Source organism: Gossypium hirsutum, chromosome D13 (genome assembly GCF_007990345.1).
Source record: "Gossypium hirsutum isolate 1008001.06 chromosome D13, Gossypium_hirsutum_v2.1, whole genome shotgun sequence".
In the NCBI taxonomy this organism is placed as follows: domain Eukaryota; kingdom Viridiplantae; phylum Streptophyta; class Magnoliopsida; order Malvales; family Malvaceae; genus Gossypium; species Gossypium hirsutum.
This window is the reverse complement of record NC_053449.1, coordinates 1252352-1267206: the sequence shown is the minus strand read 5'-3', so window position 1 is coordinate 1267206 and position 14855 is coordinate 1252352. Positions and strand designations below refer to the sequence as shown.

At 33.6% G+C, this 14855-nt stretch overlaps 2 protein-coding genes across 3 annotated transcripts; both read left to right on the top strand.

The window, feature by feature from the left end:
* The first annotated feature begins 1149 nt into the window (after nucleotides 1-1149).
* LOC107920072 (dynamin-related protein 1E) lies at nucleotides 1150-6084 on the top strand. Of its 2 annotated transcripts, XR_005923397.1 has the most exons (16): nucleotides 1226-1551; nucleotides 1660-1723; nucleotides 1808-1915; nucleotides 2086-2187; nucleotides 2277-2327; nucleotides 2427-2488; nucleotides 2661-2751; nucleotides 2860-2924; nucleotides 3056-3250; nucleotides 3334-3453; nucleotides 3534-3604; nucleotides 3845-4070; nucleotides 4156-4206; nucleotides 4301-4672; nucleotides 4765-4956; nucleotides 5854-6084. XR_005923397.1 is itself a non-coding variant. In XM_016849589.2 (15 exons), the coding sequence occupies exons 1-15, from the start codon at nucleotides 1411-1413 to the stop codon at nucleotides 4891-4893; spliced, it is 1848 nt and encodes a 615-aa protein (XP_016705078.2). In that variant the 5' UTR covers nucleotides 1150-1410; the 3' UTR covers nucleotides 4894-5120. The 2 variants fall into 2 exon arrangements, 1 of the variants encoding a protein (XP_016705078.2); XM_016849589.2 differs by lacking the exon at nucleotides 5854-6084 and having other exon boundaries at nucleotides 1150-1551; nucleotides 4765-5120.
* Nucleotides 6085-7686: 1602 nt separating this feature from the next.
* LOC107920073 (UMP-CMP kinase 3) lies at nucleotides 7687-11435 on the top strand. The gene is made up of 10 exons (XM_016849591.2): nucleotides 7687-8026; nucleotides 8969-9033; nucleotides 9126-9177; nucleotides 9284-9401; nucleotides 10314-10470; nucleotides 10556-10636; nucleotides 10736-10843; nucleotides 10929-11000; nucleotides 11088-11147; nucleotides 11223-11435. Exons 2-9 carry the CDS (start codon nucleotides 9007-9009, stop codon nucleotides 11097-11099), a joined length of 627 nt encoding a protein of 208 aa, XP_016705080.1. The 5' UTR covers nucleotides 7687-8026; nucleotides 8969-9006; the 3' UTR covers nucleotides 11100-11147; nucleotides 11223-11435.
* The last annotated feature ends 3420 nt before the right edge of the window (nucleotides 11436-14855 follow it).

The window sequence follows — 14855 nt, the reverse complement described above, 5'->3', positions numbered from 1 at the left end:
TACATTTAAAAAATTCAATAATACTAACAAATGATTAAAAGAAATGTGAGTGAATATATTCTCCCGATATTTAGATTATTTTTAATAGTGTTTTTTCTGGATATCACTTTGATCCGAATAAGGTTAAACTCAAATAAACAGACGAAGACATGTGATTGTATAATTTTTTTTTATAATTTACTAAAATATAATATTATAATAAATTCAATTAATGGAAGCTTCCGATCAAAGAGTCTCTTTCGATAAAAAAAAAAAAAACAAGTCACTCTAGTCTGGATGTTGAATTTGAAATACCGTTTGAATATTAACAGATGAACAAACACCAAAATCGTAATTTCGTCCAACGGTTCTTCTAGGCCCTTCGGTTGGGCCAGTCCTTTTTGAAATTTCAAATTTCAAAAATCCCAACGCGTAAAAAGGGTTGCACTGTAGCATTTCCTTTTATTTAAGATAAGAGAAGGTTAAAATATGTGATAGGTCCTTGTGCTCCTCACAAATTTAAAATCTAATCATTATATTTTTATTTCTAAGAGTTTAATTTTTTAATTTTGTAGATTTTAAAACTCTGGTTTAATTGTTAAAACGGTTAAACTTTTATGTTAAATTAATTAGTGTGACGTTTTAAAATAAAAAATATTCACTTAATAGCCATGTAATTATAAAAATAATTTTAATAGGAGTTAGTTGCACCAAACATCCTTGAATTATGACCCTTAAATTTTAAAACATTTCAATTGTATCCTCAAACTATGGATGTTATATCAATCAGGTCCTTCTGGTATTGAAACTAATAAATCACAAGTAAAATCTTATGCAAATATTTTTTAACATAAAAAAATAGTGTACGACATCCTTTTTTACAATATTCACCTTTTTTAAAATTTTTATTTTAAATTGTGTCAGATACGATTTAACATCTCATTGACAATTAAATTAATGATTTTAGTAATAGGAGGACTTTATTGATATAACATCAATAATTTAATGATATAATTAGAATGTTTTAAAATTTAAGGATTAATTTAAAATAAAATTTATAATTTAGGAGTATTTAGTGCAATAATATTTTTTAAAATATATTTAAAAAATGAAGATTAAATTTTAAATTTACATAGAATAAAAACACTTATCACACTTTCAAAAAAATTCAATAGCAAATTAAAAAAAAAAAACACAAAAACGGTGCGAAGCGTGACACTATATCTTTAGTTTAGCCGACCCTTGACTACGGTCCGAACACAAACAACTTTGAATTTTATTTTTTATTTAATTTTCATTTCTTCCTGTTTTTCTCAACCTCCACTAGTCCATTCACAGCCTATACGAACCCCAAGAGCTCCTCATCTCTTTGTTTTTACCTTCCATTTGAACTCAAGTTCGTCGTCGTTTTCTACTCTTTAGCCATCAAAGATGACCACCATGGAAAGCTTAATCGGTTTAGTTAACAGGATCCAACGAGCATGTACGGTGCTCGGTGATTACGGTGGCGGCGACAACACTTTCTCTTCCCTTTGGGAAGCTCTTCCTTCCGTTGCCGTCGTCGGTGGTCAGGTATTTCTCTCTGTTTTTTTTTTCTTTTGCATCTTTTTAATTCCTTGAATAAACGTATTATTCGATCTTCTAATATGAGTTAGGTTTCGCTTTTTGGATTGAGAACAGAGTTCAGGGAAGTCTTCGGTGCTTGAAAGCATAGTCGGACGTGATTTTCTTCCTAGAGGATCAGGTTAGTTAGTTAGATTCCCCTTTCGTTTATAAATTTTTAGTCTCTTAAAATTGGAGTACTAGCGATATGTACAATTCCGTGCAGGAATTGTGACGAGACGGCCTTTGGTGTTGCAACTTCATAAGACAGACGAAGGTTCACAAGAGTATGCTGAGTTTCTTCACCTTCCTAAGAGAAGATTCACTGATTTTGGTAATCTTTTTTCTTATTATGTTACTTTTGGATACCTCGAAAATTCGAAATTGCTGGACTTGGCATGGATTTTTAGCTTTATTTGTGCTTGCTAGTTGCTGATTCTGGTTGTATGGATTGTTCCTCATCGGTTAATTTTGAATTTGGAACTTATTTCTTTTGTGGTGCAGGGGCGGTCCGGAATGAAATTCAGGAGGAAACCGATAGAATTACTGGGAAGACCAAACAAATTTCTCCTGTTCCTATTCATCTCAGTATCTACTCTCCAAATGGTTTGTCATCAACATCAAGATTCTTTGTTTCTTTTTAAGTTATGGTTCAGAGTGATTTAGCTAACATCATATATTCTCTGTTCTCACAGTTGTCAACTTAACCCTGATCGATTTGCCGGGCTTGACAAAAGTTGCTATCGGTAAGTCTTGTTTTAATTATTATATGTGAATATAACATATTCATTTGTTTTTTTATCTTGTGTTGCAATTGATGAATGAGAACCATTGTTCTTTTTCAGAGGGACAGCCGGAAACTATAGTTGATGACATCGAAACAATGGTTAGGTCTTATGTTGAGAAGGTAAGTGCCTCATAGACCTTGGCATTTTTTTGAACAAGAGCTTGGGTCAATATTTATTTTTGGGAATTTGAGCTAAGTTGTTGTTATCTTATAGGGTTAAAAAATCCTTGTTAATTGAAACTTCTTGTTTGTGTTCCATATCCATTCTGAATCACCATTATGCTTTTTGTAGCCTAATTGTATCATACTAGCTATATCTCCAGCTAATCAAGATATAGCAACTTCTGATGCTATGAAATTGGCCAGGGAGGTAGACCCCTCTGGTATGTATTAATTATCATTTCACTAAAGCATTAGCATAGATTCTTATCCATGCAAAGTGTATTTTACTTGGTTTTTTTCATTTACAAAATTGTGCCTTTTTATACCAGGTGACCGAACATTTGGGGTGTTAACTAAGCTTGACCTTATGGACAAAGGGACTAATGCTTTGGATGTGAGTTCTTTCTTTCTCTTTCATATAAATTTTTTTTTTATTTACTGTCTTTGAGTATCCCTATTCCTCGTTTTTCCTATAGTTGCTGACTTGATCTTCGAACATGTTTCATTTACTTTTCCGCTCTAAAGGTTCTTGAAGGAAGATCTTACCGGCTACAGCAACCTTGGGTTGGAATTGTGAACCGTTCTCAGGCTGATATAAACAAAAATGTGGACATGATTGTGGCAAGACGCAAGGAGCGTGAGTATTTTGCCACTAGTCCTGACTATGGCCACTTAGCAAGTAAAATGGGTTCAGAGTATCTTGCAAAACTTCTATCACAGGTTCGCTCTTGAGTACAATTTACTTGGGATTGGCTTCCCAGTCTTGACGGGCAAATTTCTGACAATGTTGTCCTTTTCTACAGCATTTGGAATCTGTTATTAGGTCTCGGATACCAAGTATCACTTCTTCGATAAACAAAACCATTGATGAGCTTGAATCAGAAATGGATCATCTTGGCAGGCCTATTGCTCTTGATGCTGGTGTGAGTAGTTTACTTTTCCTACTTCTGTACAAGTACTAGTTGCTTTATGCATCGTGTATAATTTTGGTGTTGTATCTCAGGCTCAACTATACACCGTATTGGAAGTTTGTCGTGCATTTGAACGGATATTCAAGGAGCATCTGGATGGAGGGTAAATGCTTCAACTACTACCATTCTTTTTCTCTCTATTGCTATTTTTTGGGAGGTTCTGCCAATTTTCCTTCTCTAGCATGGTTATTGGTCTAAGTCAATTCTCTTCTCATGGTTCAATTATGGTTAACCTTAATCTAATTGATCTAATTTGGATTATCTACACTTTCCATTTTTGCTGCAAGCTATAACAAGCTATAATTGCATGGTCTAATAACTCCTTTGGACATTGATAAATTAGGCGACCTGGAGGTGATCGTATTTATGGAGTCTTTGACAACCAGCTACCTGCTGCTTTGAAGAAGCTTCCCTTTGACCGCCATCTTTCTCTGCAAAATGTGAGGAGAGTAGTATCAGAGGCAGATGGTTATCAACCACACTTGATAGCTCCCGAGCAAGGTTACCGCAGGCTTATTGAAGGGGCACTAAATTATTTCAGGGGCCCAGCTGAAGCTTCTGTGGATGCTGTAAGTTGTCTCTTCAATTATCTCGAGTGGTCAAAGTTTTTTTCTTGTGCTGTGACTTTTAGCTGATGCATTTTTCTTTATGTAGGTTCACTTCGTCTTGAAAGAACTTGTGAGGAAATCTATAGGAGAAACTCAGGTAAAAAGTTTGAGAAAACTAGTCTTATATATTTTTAAGTTTGTCTAATGTCCTTCCAGAGATGAATGTTTATTGATGTTATTTATTATATCAGGAATTGAAACGCTTTCCCACTCTACAAGCTGATATAGCAGCGGCTGCTAATGAGGCCTTGGAGAGGTTCCGAGATGAAAGTAAGAAGACAGTTGTTCGGTTAGTAGACATGGAATCATCATATTTAACAGTGGATTTCTTCCGGAAGCTTCCCCAAGAAGTAGAAAATAAAGGAGGAAATCCTCAAGCTCCTGTTACAGATCGGTATGGTGAAGGCCATTTTCGGAGGATAGGGTCAAATGTTTCCTCATACGTCGGTATGGTGTCAGATACACTTAAGAACACAATCCCGAAGGCTGTGGTTTTCTGTCAAGTTAAGGAGGCAAAACAATCTTTACTAACCCGCTTTTACACGCAGCTAGGAAAGAAAGAGGTAGCCTATCGCAAGCTTTATCTCACCATTAATGTTTTAAGCAATATTAAGGTTGTCGGTTAACCGGTATTCGCACGTGCATCTGTTTTCAGGGGAAACAGCTTTTGCAATTGTTAGACGAGGATCCAGCATTGATGGAAAGGAGACAACAGTGTGCTAAAAGGCTTGAATTATACAAGGCAGCGAGGGATGAGATTGATAGCGTATCATGGACGCGATGATATTAATTCTGGAGATGAATCTTCCTTGACTTGTTTCAACCATATTGAACCAATACGATGCTAGTAAGTAACGCAGAATTCGATTATGTTAATTGTTTGACAGGCTTAAGATTCTTTCTTTATTTCTTCCTTAGATCCATTTTTACTACTGTTGTAGTGTTGTGCTATATGTATAATTCTTGTCACGTGGAACTGCTGTGTTATATATATAATATTGATTTGTGACACTTTGTTGTGGTTCAAGAGTCTCCTTTTGATTGATTTTCTTTGACTGACGTTATAACATTATATAATGTGTGTATATATTCCCTAATTGCCATTTCCATCTTACCTTAATTTGATTTATGACTTTGAAATGACACAATTTGATGATCTTTAATGTTCAGTGTTGTCAAATTTCATTTCGGTATGTTCTGTTCCAATCATAAATCAGAATCACGAAGTTAATGTTTCATATAAGTTGAAATTAACAAGTTTTGATGTGTTCATATCATTGCTAATACAGGTTTGCATTAGGCAAAGGTTTTCATAACTGTATTGTCCGACTACAGATTTCTGGTTTGATTGGTCTGTCTAGTACAATTAAATAAATTATAAAAATATTTTTAAAAAATGGTTCAGTTGATTTAATTGTCGGTTCAATTGACTTTTAGCTTAATTTATTTGGTTTATATTGGTACGCGAGGTAATTAATTTAATCCTTCTTAATTGGATGGATTTATTGGTTTTCGATTCGGTTCAAACAAGATTGGTATTAATACATACCGACTTAAGTCGATTGGTACAAAATTTAATTTGATATTTTTAATAATACCGAATATTTTTCTGTTTGAATCATAATTAAACATAAAATATAATTATTAAATTAAGTTATAGAATATGTATATATTTATTGTGGAATTAGAAATTATATTATTAACATGGAGTCATTTTCAAGTATGTAATTGATAAATTCAACAGGGCAACACTCGTAAAACAAGAGAAAAAAAAAATCCTTCACGTGAAGGAAGGCCAATGAACGCTTACAAATGCAGGTGACACAGAGAGAACAGAACCGCATGCCAAACACTCTCCTTTACTCTAGCTTCGCTTTGCTTTCCATTTACTACTAAATACATCAACTTAAGCTATTATTGTCTTTTTTGTTAATGGAGTTTTGGTTCGATTGGTATGAGTATTGTTGTTTATGTAGGAACATGTGGGTTTGAATATGTTGAAGCGTATTATTATCTTATTTATAGGTTGGATAGCGGTTATGGATATATCTAAGTATTGTTCAAAATCTATAATAAAATTGTTCAAAAAATTTATTATTATTTGATAATTTCGAAAACAAAATTGGTCGATAAAGGATTTTCACGTCGTAAAACAAAATTTTATTTATTTTTTGTGAAAAAATTTAGAAGCTTGAATCTCAATCCTCAAATTTATTAACTATTAAATTTCTTTTCTTTAATCCTAGGGAAAGGAAAACCATGCCTTTCCTTTCTTAAAAAATATAATGATAAATTAAAATTTTAAAATTTATATTATTTGTTAATTTAATTTTTCTAAGTTAGATTTTACCTTCAATCTTTCAGAAGAATTAGCTAAAAAGAAAATTAATATTTTGAACTTTTTATAACTTTTTTGAAATTTAAATTTATTTTTTTAATTTTTTTTATGTTTTTTAAATTATTTGTTAACGAATAAATAATGTTATAAGAACATAAAGTATAAATGTATAAATATAAATTATTACATCAACATCGTTAAAAAAACTAATATTTTAGCTAGTGTTCTGTTTGAAAAACGATTGGCTCAAAAATTTAAATTAATAAAAATATTAAAAATTAAATTTATTATTATATTAAAAATACTTCGATTTTCTATGGGAAAACAATATTCCTCATGTAATGAAGATTTTTCTAAGATCTAGAAATTTCAAAACAAAATATATTCGTGGTATTTCCGCAGAAAATAAACGCATGTCGGCCCTCCGCAGGGCCATGTTGAACTTTTATATTTTACATTTAGGTTTTATTAATTTTTTAGTCCCTTTACTATGTTGAAATTAAAGATTTAATCTTTTATTTTTACGTAATTTGATCTTCAATTTTTACACAATTTTATTAGCATATCCAAATCAATAACACTATTGGTTATTGCCATTAAAATTATGGTTTTAATTGTGTAATTGGATAATAATAATAAAATGGTTAAAAAATGTTATAACTTTATGTTTTTCTTTTAATTTTTGAATTTAATTTATATATTTTTATTTTAACGAATTTAATTTTTTATTTTTAAAATTTTAAAATTTAAATCTAATTATTAACACTATTAATTTTTTTTGTTAAAATTTTTCGGTGTGCGATTTTGAAATAACAAAAAAAAATTCACTTGATAATCATGTAACAAAAAATTGACATTGTCATGAACTTGAATTTGACAAAAGAATTTCAACTGTGTTAATTGTTGGACGTAAATTTTTAAATTTAAAAAGTCAAAAGACTAAATTTCAAATATTCAAAAAATACATGGACTTAAAGCATATTTTACTTAATAAAATTTCAGTCATTGCATTAACAATACCGTTATAAAAGTATATCAAACTATGTTAAATTAAAGTAGAATTAAGAGCAATATGTTATAACTGATATTAATCCATCAACTATTGTGTCATAAGTGTAAAGTGTGAGTTCGACATGCTCCAATGAACCATCCACTGAAAAAAATTGAGAACTAGGCCGAGTATTATTATTATTTTCCATAATTTTTATAATATTTTAAATCACATTTAAAATGAATCTGAATAAATAAATATACACATTTAAATTAATAAAAAAAACTTTTTAGACACTTTTTTTTTGCCATTAAAAGTGGGTGATTGATAAATCTGTTTAGATGTATGAAATTGATTGGGTCATATAACGTGTAAGTTTTACGGTACCCAAAGCTTCTTCGTCTAGATCTAGATCCAAACAGGGCAAAGGACAGGCTCATTCAAATGTATTTAAAAGGCCCCCTTCAATGGTCATCCCAAAATCAAAGGCAAAGGAAAAGGCAGTGGCCATTCACATCACCACACCAATTTTAATTACTTTAACACCTCCTTTCCCTCCTTCCTTCGTTCTTCATTAGAATATTTCAGGTAATTTCTAATATCTGCGTTTAATTTTATATATATTTAAATTTAATCTTCTCTTATGAATTGGATCTGTTCGGATCTGTTCGGATCTGCTCATTTTTTTTCTTTGATTTTCTATTTTCAATGCAAATTGTTTGTTTTCTCCTTTTTGATCTGTGTGTAATTGAGTTCTTTACCTCATTTTTCATTATAGTTCTTCAAAATTACGTGGAAATTTGAATTCATGAGTCGGATTCCAATGCGAATGCATTTGTAACTTTAGATTTGAATTTAAAGTCACGTTCTTGTTTTGATCTGTGTGTAATTTGAGTTCTTTAGCTCATTTTTCATTCCAAGTTCTTCAAAATTACGTCGAAATTTGAATTCACGAGTCTGGTTTCAATGCGAATGCTTTTGTAAGTTTAGATTTGAATTCAAAATTACGTTCTTTTGATCTGTGTGTAATTGAGTGCTTTGCCTCAGTTTTCATCAAAATTCTTCAAATTTACGTGGAAATTTGAATTCATGAGTCCGGTTCCAATGGGAACGCTTTTGTAATTTTAGATTTGAATTCGAAATTGCGTTCTTCTTTTGATCTGTGTGTAATTGAGTTCTTTACCTCATTTTTCATTCCAAGTTCTTCAAAATTACGCGGAAATTTGAATTCATGAGTCCGATTTCAATGTGAATGCTTTTGTAATTTTAGATTTGAATTCAAAATTACGTTCTTCTTTTGATCTGTGTGTAATTGAGTTCTTTACCTCATTTTTCATCAAAGTTCTTCAAATTTACGTTGAAATTTGAATTCATGAGTCCGATTCCAATGCGAATGCTTTTGTAATTCTAGATTTGAATTCAAATTCACGTTCTTCGAGACTTTTGTGTTTTTATTCAGATCTCGTACCTTGTCTATTAAAATTTCTTAGATTTTCTTTTTGTTTCCGTTTTTCTTTTCGATTTATGCAGATTTAAACGGACTCGATCCCTAAGCTAGTTTTGTACTAATGGGAGCAGTTAATGTTGCAAACAAGGTAATGAACATTGTGAAAATTATCCTTTTATTTAAACATTGCATTGCTTATTTTTTTCCATTTCAGCTTAGTTAATGATATTATAACTACAGGATATCAATGTTAGCTTAGCTGAAAAAAAGCCTAGAGTTGTTTTTGTTTTGGGTAAGCAAATTCTTCTTGGTAGCTTTAGGCTTTACGTTTTCATCCATTTCTTGTTTGTAAATGCTTACAGCAACTGAGTTTATTTCCGTTTTTGTGTACTGATCAGGTGGCCCTGGCAGTGGGAAAGGTACCCAATGCGCAAATATAGTCGAACACTTTCATTACACCCATCTCAGTGCTGGAGATCTTCTCCGAGCAGAAATTAAGTCTGGTTCGGAAAATGGGTATGTCGTCCATGCCTGCAAAAATTGGACATGCATTGGTTCCTAGCTAACTAGAAAAATATGTTTCTTCTTTGTTTGTTATGATTGAATATAGTTGGTATTGCTCGATGAAAGTACTATAGAGGCCCTTGTACTAGGAGTTGGATTGTATTTTGCCCCTCTACTTGAAAAATGGGTAAATTAGCCTTTGTATGTTAGATCGAAGAGCAAATTGGCCCTTTTATTGTAAATTTCATCCATTTCTACTGTTAAAAACTAATCCCTGTATGTCGACATGAGGAATATGTGGCACGCCATGTCTGGTTATTCCATCAGCATCGCTAGTTTAATAATTAGAATAGATGAAAATTTTAACTAAAAGGACTACTTTGCTCTTTGATTTAACTTATAAGGACTAATTTGCTCATTTTTTGAGTAAATGTGGCAAAATTATCTGACACCAAGTATAGGGGTCTCAATGGTACTTTTACCGAGATCTGTTCGATTTTCTAGTATAGGATTTTGCATTGAACTTGAGTGGGGTTTCTATCCTCAGCTCTTGAAATGAGATGAAAAAATATTATCAGATCTGTTCAACTTTCTAAGATAGGATGTGTTTGTTGAATATGATTGGCGTTTTACCCTCAACTAATTGAAAATTTCTAGGTTTGCTCTCTATTCCCTGCATTGTTAGATAAGCCTTTTGCATGCTCTGTTCTGGTTTTTAAATTCTGAAGAGCTTCCTCTTTGTTAGGGGCAGAAGTGGGTGCTTGCTCATGTACTAATCTAGTTGTCTGCAATTTTGTTTTAGAATAGTTGTTTCAATTTGAACCTTTCAGATACAGAGTATGTAATTCGTCATTTGGACCATTTTCGACATGTTGCCTTTTTCTGCACGATCATGTTTAACACGTGTTATCGTCTGTTCCACAGAACCATGATTCAGAACATGATCAAAGAAGGAAAGATTGTTCCTTCCGAGGTCACAATTAAGCTTCTCGAGAAAGCAATGCTGGAAAGTGGTAATGACAAGTTCCTTATCGATGGTTTTCCTCGTAATGAAGAAAACCGTGCAGCATTCGAAGCTGTTGTAAGTTTGGTGGTTCTGTATTCACATAGTCTTCTCAGCGTTATTTAGTTAGGTTTAACATGGTGAAAATTTGGTGGTTCTGCAGACAAAAATCGAGCCAGAATTTGTCCTGTTTTTCAATTGCCCTGAAGAAGAGATGGAGAAGCGTCTTCTGAGTAGGAACCAGGTTATCTATATGATTTACATTAGAAGATTTCTTTGTTTCTTTTTTGTCTTGTGTATTTTATGTTTGTTTAAACCATTTATCCTTGTCTTCTTAATGAAGGGAAGAGAAGATGATAACATCGAAACAATAAGGAAACGATTCAAGGTGTTTCTCGATTCCAGCCTTCCTGTAATCGAGTACTATAAGGTCAAGGGAAAAGTTCGAGAGGTAATATTCCGTCGGAACCATTTGGTTTTGTACTAGTTGATTAGCATAGTTACCTCAACTTAAAGTGTTACGTTTTGACGTTTAGATTGAAGCTGCAAAGCCCATAGGAGAGGTGTTTGAGGCCGTTAAAGTTGTCTTCACCCCAAAAGCTGAAAAGGTAAAAAAAAGTATCGGTTTGTCCCTTTTTACGCTCGAAACCAATCGTGCATCTTCCACTCATGGCCGATATGCATTGCACATACAGGTTGTTGCCTAGGCCGGGTTTGCAAACTCTACCAGTGATAAATTAGCATATTCATTTGAGGTGAAATTTTTATCTGTAAATTACATAGTTTTACTCTTGTTTAACAAGCAACTCATACAATAATATTTGGTGCAGGTTAAATATGTCAACAGTTTGGTGCACATCATTACTGTATTCTTAATAATTTGGAAGGGGTTTTTTTTTTTTTTTTTGTATCACATAGTATTTGGTTTATTATTGTTATTATTATCACATGATATGTCATGATGAAAATTCATACATTTATATTCTTGTTATGGTATTTTCTGATATTCACAATAAACCCCCAAAGTCTTCTATTGTTGTTGACATGATATTCTTATTCTTTGTTTAACCAAGCTATGTGGCCTCCCCTTCTTTGTTGTATCTTAATTGGTCAAAGAACTGTTAAACTTTGCAATAATAATTATATCTTTTAAAAATAATTCTGTATGAGAATAATGCTTTGATTTTAAACTTATTTATGTGAATGACGTAATTTTAAAAAAAATGATATAAAGATATGAAGCATTTAAATTAAACCATGAATTATAAAATGTTAAATTAATAAATAAGCTTTTTCACGAATTGGTGCATGATAGCGAAATAGATATTAGTAAACTGGTGGGGGGTAGTGGCTGGCTTGCGTTTTAGGGGAGGTATCTCAATGTATCAATTTATTAAGGAAATAATTTAATGTGAGTATTTGAATTAATCCATTAAATATGATCGAATCTGTTTGAAATTAAATACATCTACAATCGCCAAGTGATTATAACAAATAACTATACATTAAATTAAAATGTTTTTCAATATAAAAATAATTATTTAAACCCATTTTATAATTAAATTACTAAAAATCTATTCTATATTAAATAATAATTAAAATTCTATTTACTATATTAAAGTTTATATATTTTACTAAATTATTATATAAAAGGTAAAATTTATGTAACATATATATAATAACAAAATTTATAATGTATTCACTACTTGTAATATTCTAACATCGAAATAGCTGCTAATGTCACGGGTCAAAGTGTAAAGCCTGTGACCATGGCACAAGATGCGTCCCATGGAAGTCTATCGATTAGATGTGGATCATTTAGCTCACGAGAACTGGCCTGATTCCAAGAACTGTTAGAAAAGCCTGTCAGATTGAAGCCTAGTTTGCCCGATAATGAAGATATGGCAACATAGGCTATTTTTAGTAAATATGAGAATCATATGTTGTAGATTTGATTTGATATGATGTAATCTTGTAAATCCCTAAAATCAAGGGATAGGCTAATCTCGTCCGTCGATGTAATTTGATCTTGACCGTCGGTTTTAGGGGAATTCAACTATAAATAGAGAGCCTCTTCCTCATTTGTAGATCATACATTGTAAGTTGAATTCTTAAGAGTAATAGAATTCTTTGATTATTTACTCAAACACTTTGTGTGTGTTTTTTCTACGGCTTTCTGTTGTTCTTTTGAAGCTTCTTTTGGCACAATTGCTTCCGCTATACAAATTGGTGCCTTAGAGGAATTCTAAAGGAATCCTCACTTTTGGGAGTAAAGGTTGACTTAGGCGAGTTTGGAGCGAACGGATCGCCTAAGGCCACACGGATCGCGAGACGAAAGATCTAGCCCTGTGATAAGTGGTATCAAAGTTATTGGTTCAAAGGCACCGTTGGATGTCGAAAGAAGTTGTTGATCATAATTAGCCAATACAGACCCGTGGGAGGGCCATAAAAGCAAGTCGCTCGAGGGACATGCTGACAGCTTTGGAAAATCGAGTGGGTAATCTCGAGAACTTCGTAAGGAACATAAAGGAGACGTTTGAGTTGGTCGAGAGACGCACAGATCGGTTTGACTCAATAGAATAGCAACTCAGAGAATTTGTGTTGGATTCTCTTGGTGCCAATGCGAAAAAGATAAATGAATTAGTCAATTCCACTACGAAAAAGCTGACAGAGATGGATGAGACTCTTAAGGATATGGTGTTAGCCATGAAGAAGGAAATTGAAGAGCTTAAGGGGGAGCTCACGATTTACAAAGCTGCTTTGAGTAATGGGATGTTGTTTTCAAGGCCGAAGCAACAAGCAATGGATGTTCCCAAACCGGAGAAGTTCAAGGGTGCAAGGTCCGCAAGGGATGTGGACTTTTTATGGAAAATGGAACAATACTTTCGAGCAATGAGCATCGAGGATGATGCTATTAGGGTAAACACTGCTTCAATCTATTTTACTGATGTGGCTCTTTTATGGTGGCGTCATAGGTCCACGGATGATAAACGTGGTGGGAATGCAATTGGGACTTAGGAGGAGTTCCAAAGAGAGTTGAAGAAGTAATTTTACCCACAGTATGCCGATAAGGAGGCTCGGGCTAAGTTGCGTCGTCTCACTCAATAAGGCACTGTTCGGACATTTAGCGAGGTGATGCTTCAAATCTTCGACTTGAGCGAGAAAGAAGCGTTTTCTTGGTTCAAAGATGGGTTAAAGCCGTGGGCAAAGCATGAGTTGCGTAGGCAAGGAATCACCGAACTTACTGTAGCCATGGTCGAAGCAGAGTCCTTGTTGAGCTTGGTCTAACAAAATACGAGTTTGAGTCGTCTAAGCCTAATGGAAAGGGCAACAGTGAGAGAAACCATGAGGAAGCTGAAGAGGGACATAGCGATGATAGAAATAGTACTGATAGCACAAGTGGCAACGGGAAATCATGAGATGCGAAATGTAGATCCAACAACCCAAAGGACAAGGGGAAGAGGATAAAATGCTTCATGTGTCAAAGACCACACATGGCGCGAAAATGTCCGAAGAAATCGGTGATTTCAGCTATCAAAAAGAAAGGTGAGCCGAAGGAAAAGGCGAAGCCCATTGAGAAAAAAACATCGAGGGTCAATTCGATGGTGCTCATTCCTAAGAAAAGGAATGGTAAAGAAGGGTTGATGTTTGTAAACATCAACATTGTAGGTCAAAAGAGGAGTGCTCTTGTCGATACGGGAGCATGGGACTTGTTTATATCGGAAAAGGCTGCGGAGAAACTTGGTCTCTCAATTGAGAAATCAAATAGAAAGATCAAGACGGTAAATTCTGAGGAGGCCCCAATTGTGGGAGTAGTTCGTAATGTGGAGCTACAAATCGGCAAATGAAAGGGTAATGAAGACTTTGAGGTAATCCAATTAGATAATTACGATTATGTACTTGGCTTGAACTTCCTTGACTGGATCTAGATAGTTCTGTATCCATGGGTCGATCAAATTCATATTGTCACTGGTCCGTTATCAAAGATTATTGTGCTGGTGCATCGGGATATAAAGGTTAGGACAAATGTGTTGTCATCAATCCAACTAGTCGAAGATGTTTCGTATGAGAGAAACATTAACTCAATAGAACAAAATGCTACGAAAGCCCCTCCAAAAAAGCTAGTGGAGCATGAGACAAATGAGGCCTGTGAAGTCGATTGTGGAGCCGCCACCTTTGGGAAATGTGGGTTTTGTATCGGACTTCGAGGGAAAAGAAGATATGCAAAAGCAGTTGAAATGAGTAAATGTTGCGAGTAAGGTACATTGCGAACACTTTGATAGTGTTTTGAATTTTGACTTGTTGGCTTGGCAAGGTCGTAGGGGCCCTTTCAAAGTTCTTAAACAAGGAGGCTGAAAGACTATGGGCGGTACGAAGCCAAGATGCGAGAATCAAGGGGATTCCAATGGGAACAAGTCAAAATTGGGACAAGTTAGAGCGGAGACTTCTTGCCAATGAGATAT

Coding starts and splice junctions, on each gene's coding strand:
- LOC107920072 (XM_016849589.2), top strand. CDS start 1,411: ATGACCACCATGGAAAGCTTAATCGGTTTAGTTAACAGGATCCAACGA. Junction 1,552..1,659: donor TTGCCGTCGTCGGTGGTCAG/GTATTTCTCTCT, acceptor GATTGAGAACAG/AGTTCAGGGAAGTCTTCGGT. Junction 1,724..1,807: donor TTTTCTTCCTAGAGGATCAG/GTTAGTTAGTTA, acceptor AATTCCGTGCAG/GAATTGTGACGAGACGGCCT.
- LOC107920073 (XM_016849591.2), top strand. CDS start 9,007: ATGGGAGCAGTTAATGTTGCAAACAAG. Junction 9,178..9,283: donor TAGAGTTGTTTTTGTTTTGG/GTAAGCAAATTC, acceptor TGTACTGATCAG/GTGGCCCTGGCAGTGGGAAA. Junction 10,637..10,735: donor GTCTTCTGAGTAGGAACCAG/GTTATCTATATG, acceptor TTCTTAATGAAG/GGAAGAGAAGATGATAACAT.